Source organism: Mirounga angustirostris, unplaced genomic scaffold (assembly GCF_029215605.1).
Source record: "Mirounga angustirostris isolate CCGP_5_RB_7025 unplaced genomic scaffold, mMirAng1.0.hap1 SCAF_3, whole genome shotgun sequence".
NCBI classification, from domain to species: Eukaryota; Metazoa; Chordata; class Mammalia; order Carnivora; family Phocidae; genus Mirounga; species Mirounga angustirostris.
The window spans coordinates 75,820,406-75,833,153 of NW_026991711.1; the positions used below are offsets into that span (position 1 = coordinate 75,820,406).

The 12,748-nt window shown below is 47.4% G+C and overlaps 1 protein-coding gene across 6 annotated transcripts in view; it reads left to right on the forward strand.

Moving 5' to 3' along the window:
* The window catches only part of SPATA13 (spermatogenesis associated 13), a 141,572-nt gene that overhangs the window by 123,708 nt on the left and 5,116 nt on the right, over positions 1–12,748 (forward strand). For all 6 annotated transcript variants that reach the window (XM_045869201.3, XM_064586286.1, XM_064586288.1 and 3 more), the window contains 7 exons: positions 535–714; positions 1,055–1,240; positions 3,173–3,352; positions 5,129–5,361; positions 8,531–8,660; positions 10,548–10,920; positions 12,064–12,138. In XM_045869201.3, coding sequence (XP_045725157.1) covers positions 535–714; positions 1,055–1,240; positions 3,173–3,352; positions 5,129–5,361; positions 8,531–8,660; positions 10,548–10,920; positions 12,064–12,138 — 1,357 coding nt within the window. The remainder of the gene's footprint in view (positions 1–534; positions 715–1,054; positions 1,241–3,172; positions 3,353–5,128; positions 5,362–8,530; positions 8,661–10,547; positions 10,921–12,063; positions 12,139–12,748) is intronic.

The window sequence follows — 12,748 nt, forward strand, 5'->3', positions numbered from 1 at the left end:
GTGTCTATCCTTTCCTTTTTAAAGTAGCTGTTAAATATTTGTAGATCAGGCTGTGTTTTCTTGAATGGTTGTAGATGATAAAGTTAGATTAAAATTTTATTCAGACTGTGAATGAAGTCTGAAGAGTAAGTTCTAGGGGAAGTCATGAGGGTCTGGCAATAAAGCATGTGCATAATCATTAGAGGCCTGGCTGCGTGTTGTCTGCTCAGAAACCATTTTGGGGGTGAATATTCCAGATATTCACATTCATTAGGTAACTGACATATAGATCAGTGAGCCATTTTTATACTGTCTTACAAAAAAAAAAAAAGTAGATTTGGGGTTTCCTTTAAGAGCGTATGAGAGACGCCCACCTCGTTTTGTTTTCCATAATACGGAAACTCATTTTGTGTAACAGTCAAATGTGAAGTATTGACCACAAGCCAACAGTGTGTGCACGTATGAGGTAGAAAGTGGCCATGCCCCTCCTGGGAGAGCACGTCCCTTGCCCTTCTGCCTGCCTGGTTTTGCACTAAGCACGTGTCCCCATTACAGCTGATCGGTGATGGCAGTGTGGTCTGTGCAGAAGCCCTGTGGGACCACGTGACCATGGATGACCAGGAACTGGGCTTCAAGGCAGGAGATGTCATCCAGGTTCTGGAAGCCTCTAACAAGGACTGGTGGTGGGGCCGGAATGAGGACAAGGAAGCCTGGTTCCCCGCAAGCTTTGTCAGAGTAAGTGTGCGGCGCTTACAAGCCCTTCTCACGACGGTCTGTGGGGGAGCGGCAGAACCGTGCTGTCAGGCTCAAGTCCACTCAATCAGTGCAGGTTCAGTTCTCTGTAATCATTTAAGTGAAAGCTTTCAGAAATTAGACTGGATTGAAGGAAACATGTCAACCATGGTCATCTGGTTGTTTGGCATTGCTGCCGTGCTTGGAGCCCCGGGCCCAGCCGTGGCTCTGCCGAGGACTGGAAGACTTAGCCTCGGGCCAGGCTGTCTTCCTCACGGCCTGGAGAAGTGGAAGTCTGGGGGGCCTTCCCCCAAGTCACTTGTCACCTGTGTGTGGCCCGCAGTTGCGTGTCAATCAGGAAGAACTGTCGGAGAATTCCAGCAGCACCCAGGGCGAGGAGCAGGAGGAGGATGCCGGCAAGAACCGCCACAAACACTCGGAGAGCAAGCACCAGATGAGGACCAATGTCATCCAGGAGATCATGAACACTGAGCGGGTGTACATCAAGCACCTCAAGGACATCTGTGAGGTGAGACCCCAGGCCCGGTGGCCCGGCCACGGTGGTCCTCAGTCAGACCCTCATTTTATATACGTACTTTTTTGTAGTCTTCCCTTCTCCTTGCCCCTTTCTGCCCCTGTGGTCCCTGCACAGACTCCGCCCTCATTAAGTACTTATCTGCCCTGGTGAGCATCGGTGGCTCTCTGTTGTAGTCCGTTTTCTTTTCTGGGCACTATGCAACTATCTCTCTGAGGACTGACTTCCCGAGGTTATTCAGAGTGAACGACTTTCAGAGGAGGCAACACCCTTTCAGTGAAACCCACGTAATTTTACAAAGGTCTGTCACTGTTTACAATCCCACTACATCTAATCACTGACTCACAGATTAGGTTCTGAGTCATGTAGATGCAGACCAAAAAGAAAAGAAAAATCGGTTTTACTTAGTGACATCCTAGGCCATGTTCTGCAGTGTCATGGTATTCTACTGTGCGGTAAATTCTATTTCTCCCGTGATATTCTTTGTCTCTGTGGGTTCTGTATGAGCCTGATGCTACACTGGTGTTGGCCCTGTCTCCTCATTCCGCTGTCCTGGCTGTGAATGCTGAGTTCTGCACTCTCAGCTCAGCTGCAAACATTCAGCGCTGAAGACAAGCTGAAGCGAGACAAGTGCCCATTTTGGAATCAGGTTAACTGGCCCCATAAAGATTGAGCAATGTTTATCTTATTGATGCTAACAATCTTGTTCCATGTAAGTGTCTAGTTAAGGGAGTTTCTTTAAACTGCCATTTTAAGAAAATAAGTCATGGCTAATGATTGTTGAGCTTTGACTTTGTGCCATCCCTCAACCTGGATTAACTTCTACAAACGCTCTCATCAGCTGGTCCTATTATCACCACCCCCCCCCCCCATTACAGATGAGGGAACTGAGGTACATAGCAAGTAAAGTGGTGGGGTTGGGATTTAAACCAGTCTGCCTTAGAGCCTGTATTTTGAACCTTTACATTGTCTTTCTGTTAAAGTTCATACCAAATAGTCAGCGGTATGTATTTTATCAGCCAGGCCACTTAGGCTGTGTAATTACAAGATGCTGATGTGGGGATAAGTATTACACATATTTATGGCCTTTCCTTCCCACCACACTAACTCCTACCCCAGCCATAGTACAACTAGGGGGAGAATGAATAGTACACTAATCCATGCAGGCCTTGGATTAAAGATCTGCAGCTTTATGCTCTATATAGAAAGTAGGTGATGGTGGAATCCTTGGGTAAGATCTTCTTGGCTCTTTGCCGTGACACTGAGCCGGCTGCATGAGCTGTTCAGCAAGCTGTGGCTTTCTGTATTTGACAGGTCTTCTCAGCTGTGAAATGAAATTAGGGATGGGAGAATGATTATCTTAAGAGTTTAGAAAAAAGTGTGACAGTCCCAGTGTTGGAGCTTTAATATTTGAAACCAAGCAACTTTGTTTCAGGAGCATAATCTGAAAACTTTATTATATAGTTTCTTGCTTTACACATCCAGCCACATGCACCTGTTCTCTTCCCTTTTGTTTTTAAAATATTCATAGCACCCTGGAGTCACGGAGGTATGTTTATTCCAACAGGGACCCGTAGGGTTAAAATAATTTTCTTTCATTAAAATCCCTTCCACGGGGCGCCTGGGTGGCTCAGTTGGTTAAGCGACTGCCTTCGGCTCAGGTCATGATCCCAGGGTCCTGGGATCGAGTCCCGCATCGGGCTCCCTGCTCTGCAGGGAGCCTGCTTCTCCCTCTCCCACTCCCCCTGCTTGTGTTCCCTCTCTCACTGTGTCTCTCAAATAAATAAATAAAATCTATAAAAAAAAAAATATTTAAAATCCCTTCCACGATTAATGGCTTTGGGCCCGAAAAGCTGTATTATTCAACTAAATAATTTCTGTGACTCTGCAGATTAATTTTTAAAAGTTTACTTTGCTGTTTTGCAGGGCTATATTCGACAGTGTCGCAAGCACACGGGAATGTTCACTGTTGCACAACTAGCCACCATTTTTGGAAACATTGAAGATATTTACAAATTCCAAAGAAAGTTCCTAAAAGACCTTGAGAAACAATACAATAAAGAGGAACCTCATTTAAGTGAAATAGGATCCTGCTTTCTTCAACATGTATGTCACCTGTTATTTCTTATTAATATAACATCCGGTTAAATAATTTTGAAATGTTTCTCCATTCTAGAAAGGAGTCCTTCTTGTTCTGTTTTGTTTCTTGCTTTGTTTGCTGGATTAATCTCCTAGGGAATGGAGATGTCAGCTGTAAATTAAGTTGCTTGGCTTATATGGTTAGTCTTTACCTAAATACCTCCAGATTTCAGAATCTTCCCGCTTTTATGCAGCTTTGAGGGTTTTAGGAGGTTGTGTTTGGAGTAATTTCTCATAATACCTATTAAGGGACTATTGTATGTTAAGCAGTGTTTCCAGGGTTTGCTTATATTAGCTCGGGTACTGCTACGGAGAAGGTATGATTATTTTCCCCATGCAGAAACTATAGCCCAGAGAGTAACTGACGCAAGGTCACACCTGAGTAAGGGGCAGGTGTGGATTCAGACCGAGGTGTGTGGCTCTGGGACCCCTGCTTGGGGCACCGAAAGTGCCTCAGAACAGTCTTGTGATCATGGCGAGCTTAAAACTGGGGAGCGACTGCCTGTGTCTAATACTAAGAGGTTTCAGAGGAAGGAGACTTTATTCCCAGCCCAGTGGGTGTAATCATTGGACTAGTGACAGCAGTGACGACAGCTACCTCCTTGGGTGGCGGTACTGACCACAGTGACCACACAGAGGCAGTGGAAGCCGAGTGGACCCTCCGGAGTGGGTTAACTTTAAACAGCTGAAAATAACACTGTGGTGGCCGCAGCAGCAGGAAGATCAGCCCCACGAGCGCACCGGGCCTGTTTGGCCAGAGCAGAAGGTTCCAAGAGAGAGGCTTCAGAGGTCAGCGAAGGTCAGGCTGCAGGCGGGGCAGGGCCTAGGGAAGGTGGAGCCTCTGGACTGTGTGGGCCTTGCGGCAGAGTCTAGCTGAGGGACGAGGTGTGGCTGCTGTGTTCCGGGCAGAGGGGGCCGGGGTAGGGGTGGCTGCAGTGGGCATGCGGAAGGACAGCCATGTCGGCGTGGGAATTTCTGAGAACCAGCTGACGAAACTGGTCTTGGGGAACATCGAAAAGCGGCAGTCCGAACCGCCTGCAGGTTGTTGGGTCTCAAAGAATTGATGGGTGGGTTAGGCAGGTAGGAGTCTGGTGGGAGACCTGTCGTGTTGAGCATGGATAAGGACAAACCGTGGGGCGGGTGCAGGCTGCAGGACCCACAGCTGTGGGCAGGGGAGACGACTGCGAGCCGGCAGCCCGGCCGCCACGGAAGCCAGGGGAAGCCCAGGCCGTGTGCACGGGGCTGGCAGGGCGGCGGCAGCCTGCGAGCGAGAAGCGGAGGAGAAAGGAGGTGGGCCGGGGGCTTTCGATCGGACGTCAGAGGGGACAGTGTGTGGAAGCCAGGTGGTAGGATGTTAAAGAGGGGCGCAGTGAGGGGAGCGGGTGGTGGCTTCGAATGCTCACTTGGTCATGGGCACGACCACGTCTATCAGAGGACGACGGGGAGAGAGTTGGATTTGTGCCTAGTGCCTGCCTTTTCCTTAGAGCAGAGCTAGGGCGGACACGGTGGTGCAGCGGGTGCCGCTCTCCCAGGGAAGCCACGTGCGACTTTTGGGGTACACGGAAGGGGCCTTCGAGTGGGACCAGGGCACCGAGTCCTAGAGCCCCCACCCCGCAAAGATAGCCCCTCCTCCCTTCCAGCCACTCCCACCCCAGTCTGTACATTACCCCCCCTCCCCCCGCCCGAAGACATCATGGCCCAATGCCTGCCGATAACCTGACGCCGCTGCGCTTCCCTTCCCAGCAAGAGGGCTTTGCCATCTATTCCGAGTACTGTAACAACCATCCGGGCGCCTGCGCCGAGCTGTCCAACCTGATGAAGCAGGGCAGGTACAGACACTTCTTTGAAGCTTGCCGCCTGCTCCAGCAGATGATCGACATCGCCATCGACGGCTTCCTGCTCACCCCAGTGCAGAAGATCTGCAAGTACCCCCTGCAGCTGGCCGAGCTGCTCAAGTACACCACGCAGGAGCACAGGTGAGGGCGGTGCGCGCGCCACGGGCCCGACGCGACGCAGCCTCTCTCGGCCGCGCGCCCTGGGTCCCCGGGCCGGCACTCAGGGCTGCGCGGAGCGGCGGCGGCAGGCGGGCCTAGGTGTCCTCCTGACACTCTCGGTTAGCCTCATGGAAGAAATTGTCACCTTGCTTAGAATGTTCAAGATTATGAGGTCTTGAAACAGGGTCATTGAAGAGGCTCCAGAATATCCATTCCTAGAGATACTAAAAAATTAAGAATAATTCTTAAACTGTGTCATGAGCACACAGGGATTTGTATTGTACTGTTGGTCCTTAAAACTGATGTCTGATCCTCTTTTGTAGCTACGCTGTAGTTAAAAGAACAATTTTTAAAAGACACCAATGTGAATACAGTTTCAGAAATACTTTGCTTCCCCTCCTAGGGCAGCTCACCCTCAGAGCAGTATCATGTATTGCAACAAAAAGTTACTTTACAGAAGGGTGAGGACTACCGAAGTTTAAACTTCTGAAGAGTGGGGAATCTCAAGGATACAGTTAGTGAAGGGTTAGCTTGGAGAAGCATCCCGCTGAGGTCCTGTTCAGCTCTAAGCCCTTTCTTTTTTTTAAAAATTTATTTATTTTAAAGAAAGAGAGAGGGAGAGAGCATACATGGCAGGGGGAAGGACAGAGGGAGAGAGAGAGAGAGAGAGAGAGAGAGAGAGAGAGAGAGAGAGAGAGAATGAGAATCAAGGCAGATTCTGCTGGGCGCAGAGCCCAACACAGGGCTTGATCTCACAACCCTGAGACCATGACCTGAACCCAAACCAGTTAGACACTCAACTGACTGAGCCACCCAAGTGCCCCTAAGACCTTTCTTGCCCAACCTGGGTGCTTGCTCCGTCTCTGTGATCTGTTCCGCCCCATCCCCTTGTGCTTGGACACGGGGCTTCTCATCATGGTTACCCAGATGCTCCATTTCCTTGTGGGACTTGCTTTGTCCTTAACTAAGTTCTTCTAGGGGAGCCAAAAAGTTATCCATTGCTTAGTTAATAACAACTCCCTGTTTTCCTGCATGTGCAGAATAATGTATAACCATGCTGTGGTTTTTTGTAAGATCTCACCCATTCAGTGTTGGAATGGGCATGCCATCCTATGCCATTCCCCGAGATGTGCAGTTCCCAACTGTGCGGTGCCTTTAGCTGGCACTGGTTGGGTCATTGCTGTGTTCTCACCAGGCCAGAACCGGAATGCCAGTGGGCAAGGTTTTAGGATAAAGCTTACTGTTTTAGGTAAGAACCACACTTCACCCGTGACATCCATGTCACTGGTACAAAGCTTTCAGTGCACCTGCAGCCCTTGAACAGACGATCTTGAGAGGTTCTAGTATTGGGGGCGGGGGGACAGGTTTGTACCCAGAGGAAATTTGCTGTGCCAAACCACAACAGTTGTGGGTTTTAACAGCTAAGTGTCGCCCTGAGAGCAGTCAGATTATCCATGGCAGCGCCTGGCCCTGCAGGGTGTGCAGAACGGAGCTTTCTTTCATCCTGTCTGCTGCCGGACTCCTGTGGAGCCACGGAGCTTGCAAAAGGGATCTTTTTGCAATTAGAGTGGAAGCTGGAAGGAAAAAAAGAGCTAGGTTGCCAAACAGTAGAACCTAGATGTGGATGTCCATTTAAAAAATTAAGATTAAAGGAATAAGAGAAAGGAGTTCATTGAAATAGATAAAAGGGAAGAGAGCTATATACATATTTTTTTTTTCTTTTTCTGATGGAAAAAATCAGAAAACATGAGTGCAAGGAAAATAGCAAAGTCAAGAGAGCCACAAATTTGCAGAAAATGTTAAAGAATAAAAACACACGATGATGAGGAGCTAGAGAAAACATATAAGAGAATAAGAAGCAGAGACATCCTGACAGATGGGGGCAAGCAGATTGGTACATTCCAAGATGGGCAAGGTATGACCAAGAGTCTATACATCATCCTTCAGCAGTTAATTTTTCTCTTTTAAGGGCATTTTTCACTATGAGGCATTTGCATACTTTGGCTATTCCCCCCCCCGCCCCAAAAAAATCCTTTTAAAGGAAATGACAGAAAACCCATTTCCTTGTCTTCAGGAAAACAAAACAATTTTTTTCCCCCCAAAAAACATTATACTCTGCCTCTTTCCTAGAATTGACAGGAAAACTCGTAGGAAAAATGTACAATTATTTTGTACACTTTCTTCATTGCTGGAGGCCTGGGGTGACTGGTTGCTCCATTATTTGGACAGTCCCCTTGTGTCTATTTTGTTCTTCCTTTGTGCTCTGCTGCTGAGTGTGAATAGGCCTGTCTAGAGGCAGCAGGGTCTGCCTTGTGGGGGAATGTCCAGGGACTTCCCAGGGGCTGAGCTATTTGTGTTTGGTAAATAGACAATAGAATCTGCTTCCAAGGCTTTCTTTCCTTGCTGAGCAGGAGGATCTAATTCGGTGCCACTGAGATTCAAAGGCTCTGTCTATCTCATAAGACACAGGAAAGTGCTGGAAAGTAAAGAATTCAGCTCATTAGCTAGATGATTGGTTTATGTGTCCCCAAATTATTAACGCTGAGCAAAACCTGAACGTCAAACTTTCCAGTACAAGCCGTGCTCTGCTGTAGTCTGTGTGGTGATTAGAACTGTAGTTTGTTTTCCTGGTACCTACAGTTTTAGAGGCTAGTTCACCACGTCAGGCCTCTGTGGCTTGTGTCCTCTTTGTGTCCCTTTCTTGAACATCTTAGAAGATGAGACTCAGAGCAAATAATTACTCTTGGGAATGGTTAGTGATTATTAAAGTACTTTATATAGCAAAACTGGCTATCTGAGAACCAAAACAGTCATAAAGACTGTTCTTTCTTTATTAGTGAAAATAATCCATTGTCATTGTGACTAAAACTTACTTCTTGTGGCCTTTACTTTCATTCACTGTGATTTCTGGGAAATGAATGAAAACATTCTTATTCCGAAGAATTCTGGATTGCATTCAGTCAGTTCCCTTAACCTATGGAGACTGTGGTCTATTCATGGAGGAACGAGAAAAAGGAAACAATGGCCATTATTTAAATGCTACTTTATCTAGACTATTAGTATACAAAATCCAGGATGGAGTGTATTACTTTGTCGGCCCTGCTTTGTGAGTTTCAGGTTATATGGTTAAAATGAACCTCCTACTTTACAGTGACTACAGCAACATAAAGGCAGCCTATGAAGCCATGAAGAACGTAGCCTGTCTGATCAATGAGCGCAAGCGCAGGCTGGAAAGCATAGACAAGATAGCACGATGGCAGGTGTCCATCGTCGGCTGGGAGGTAAGTGAGCACCCCTTCCTGCACCTGCCCCGCCGCCCAGCACTGCTCACGCCCTCCCTCACTCTGGTCCAGTTTGATGACATACTGTGACATCCTGTGATTGATTCGTTATATTCTTGGCTTTAATGGTATATATATTTTGAAGCAGGTGGTTGAACTTAACAGTCAGCTACTTTACCAGTAACTCATTTCCACCAAAAAATCAACTCTGAAGAGTGTTTGTAATTAATTTATTGTTTACGCTCTGTCTCTCCTGCTAGAAAGTACGCTCCATCAGAGCAACTAGAGAACATTTTTAAAGTCTTATTTATTTGACAGTGAGAACGAGTTGGGGGTGGGGAAAGGCAGAGGGAGAGAGTCTTAAACAGACTTTGATCTGAATGCGGAGCAGGACATGGGGCTCGATCTCATGACCCTGAGATCACGACCTGAGCCTAAACCAAGGGTTGGACCCTTAACTGACTGTGCCACCCAGGAGCCCCTGGAGAACATTTAAAATACAAACAGTGTGGTAGGAGTATGGACTCTGGACTCACACTGCCTGTGTTTGAATTGGGTATGATCTGGGCAAGATTAAGATTTTCATCCTTAAGATGGGGTTGAAAATATTAGCTATATCCATAGAGCTCTCATGAGGATTATATAAGACGGTGGCAAATGCAGTGCTTGGCTCGAGCTGTCATGATGGTCCTGCGTGCATATGTGCGCACACATGCACAAACATTTATTTATAAAAACAACGCTGATTGTGTTTACCACATGCCTGGCACTGGTCTAAACCATTTTTATATGTGAACTCATTTAATCCTCTCAATAATCCTATGAGGTAGGAGCTACTGTTACTCCCATTTAACAGATAGGGAAATGGAAACATGGCAAGATTAAGTGGCTTGCTCGAACAACTAATGTTGTTCTGATTTTTTTCAGACCAAGCACAATTCATCGTACATTAAACTAATTGGTCAGAACTCACTGTCCCTAAGGATTAAGAGAGTTTGGATTGAGAAGTTAGGTTTTTAACTAAAGTAGGTTATAGCAGTGAACGTTGGAAAGAAATACGTCTATTTAAGGGGCTGTAGAGCCTTCTGGAGCTTGGATGGGCCCTTAGACATCACTGTGTTTAACTCTCTTACTTTGTAAGTGAAGAATCTGGGGCACAGAATTGCTCTAGGCAAGCAAGTAGAAGAACTATTTTGGAGTCAAGCTTTTTTGCCTCTACAAAATATTGTATATGACTAGGATTGAAGGAGGATAAAATCTTATAAATCAAAGGCCAGTGTTGTACCAAATACCACACAGTTCCATTGGGTTAGACCCAACCTAATACTGTAAAGATGTGTTTTTCCCTTGTGTTCTTGGACTGTGACATTTAGGGGATAATTTATTGTCAGAAGTTTACCGATACCTTGCTGGCAATTTGCTGTCTGGTCTTTTATTTCCGAGATCCTAAGCTAGTTATTACTCTGGGAGCCACTCTACATACCAGACTCAAAAGCCAGAGCCCCAGAGTCTGTAGCATTAAGTGCCCCCCGTAGAAAGCCTCCTTGGTGTCCTTATTCTCTGGGGAGCAGCCATTCCAGACTGATTGGAGCCCATTCATCCAGCGCATTTATCACCAGTCCTTCCTTGTAAGGAAGGCCCTTTGGATGACACAGAGGGCACTGTAACATTTTCCCACAGGGTAGGAAATAAAAGAAGTTTCACACACAAGGAGACGAACCACCCGAGGTGTAAGTGGCCTTTTTTTCGCCCTGCTGAGCTGTGACTGGACCTCCTGTAACTGGAAAGTCGGAGAAAGACTGTGTGTCAGGACTTGTTCTTGTATCCGTGACACATTCTCAAGGAATCCAAATGGGAAGGTCTTAAAATATGTGTCCATCCTTGCAGGGGCTGGATATCCTAGACCGAAGTTCCGAACTGATCCATTCTGGGGAGCTGACCAAAATCACCAAGCATGGCAAGAGCCAGCAGCGGACGTTCTTCCTGTTTGACCACCAGCTGGTGTCCTGCAAGAAGGACCTGCTGCGCAGGGATGTGCTCTACTACAGAGGCCGCACGGACATGGATGAGGTGCAGCTCGTGGACCTGGAGGACGGACGGGACAAGGACTGGAACCTCAACGTGAAGAACGCTTTCAAGCTTGTCAGCAAAACCACTGACGAAGTTCATCTGTTTTGTGCCAAAAAGCAAGAGGACAAGGCGCGGTGGCTGCAGGCCTGCGGGGATGAGAGGCGGCGCGTGCAGGAGGACCGCGAGATGGGTGAGCAGTGCCTCCGCCTTCCGGCCTCAGGCGCTGGCCCCAGAGGCCAGCCCCCTCCCAGAGTGAAACGGCCCCCCCCCCGCCACCCCGGCAAAAAGAAGCAGGATCCGCAAATCCCGAATACAGTTGACCCTTGGACAACGTGGGGGTTGGGGCGCCCCCCCACATGGTCAGAAATCCAAATGTAACTCTGGACTTCCCCAGAACTTCACTCTCCTAGCCCACTGCTGACCGGAAGCCTTACCGATAACACAGTCCATTAACACACATCTGTGTTATATGCATTATATGCTCTATTCTTACAATAAAGTCAGCTAGGGGAAAATGTTAAGAAAATCATAAGGAAAGGAAATGCATTTACAGCACTGCCCTGTATTTATCAAGAGAACCCCACGTATAAGTGGACCCACGCCGTCCAACCCCATGTTGCTCAAGGGTCAGCTGTGCTTCTAAGCCTGCTGCGGGACGGGCATGGCAGCTCGAGCTCCTCCGGGCGGCGTTCGGTCGGCGTCTGTCGTTGGTGCTCGCGCTGCCCCACAGCACCCGTTAACGTGTCCTGCTTGGCAGGATGTCGTCCTAGTGTCCATCCTGGTGACAGTCCTTGCTCCTTCTCCATTTGTAATCTTTTCAACCTCTAACAGTTCCTCGAGGAGTAAGGTTCTTTGCTGTGGGGTATGTTGAACACCTCAGGGTTAGTATGGGTTCTGGTTCTGGTTTTACTCTGTAATGGCATCACTTGTTTGTTTGGGGTTTGTTTTTGTTTTTTTTTCATTTTATTTAAATTCAATTAATTAACATAGAGTGTATTATTAGTTTTAGAGGTAGAGTTCAGTGATTCACCCATTGCATAGAACACCCAGTGCTCATTACATCACATGCCCTCCTTAATGCCCATCACCCTGTTACCCAGCCCCCGCCCCCTCCCCTCCAGCAGCCCTCAGTTTGCTTCCTATGGTTAAGAGTCTCATATAGTTTATCTCCCTCTCTGATTTCATCTTATTTTATTTTTCCCTCCCTTCCCCTATGATCCTCTGTTTTGTTTCTTAAATTCCACATATGAGTGAAATCATATGATAACTGTCTTTCTCTGATTGACTTATTTCACCTGTTTTGAATGTTTCTCATGTCTGTTCCTAAATCCAGGAATGGAAATTTCAGAAAATCAAAAGAAACTCGCCATGTTAAATGCTCAAAAGGCAGGACACGGAAAGTCAAAAGGTAAGTTTTGAAGAAGGCTTCATCTCCTTAGCTCCTTCATGTATATCAGTATGGGAATTAAAATCGCGAATGTCTGAGGTCGTCAGCGCACTGAGGACCAGCTCTCAACAACAGAGAGACGTACAGGTGAAACTCAAAATGATAGACACCCCCCCTCCCCCCGCAAATGGGTGGTTTAGAATAATCTGCATTTGGTTTTGAGTGTGAGTATGCTTCAGTATTTGCTGACATTTGAACATGAGCCTGTAAGATGTGTTTTGAATTGGCACCGAAGAGCTTCGGCACCTCCCCATCCTGAGGTTGTGCTGGCGTTCTGCCTCCGGCCAACCAGTTCAGCGGTCTGAGGCAAACCAGCAGCTCCTGCGTGTCTTGGGCACACGTGGAGGAAATCCCCAGCCCCAAACTCCTTATCAGTGCAGGCTGTGTTCTAGTGTAGGTAAGAAAAAAGGTCTAAAAATCCAGTACATCGAGAAATGAGCTGAAAAGAAGACCCAGTGCTCATTACATCACATGCCCTCCTTAATGCCCATCACCCTGGGCATAGCTTATTTAGAGCAAGGACTCCCTACCCTCCGTGCACATTAGAATTGCCTGAGCAGCTACTGAAGAT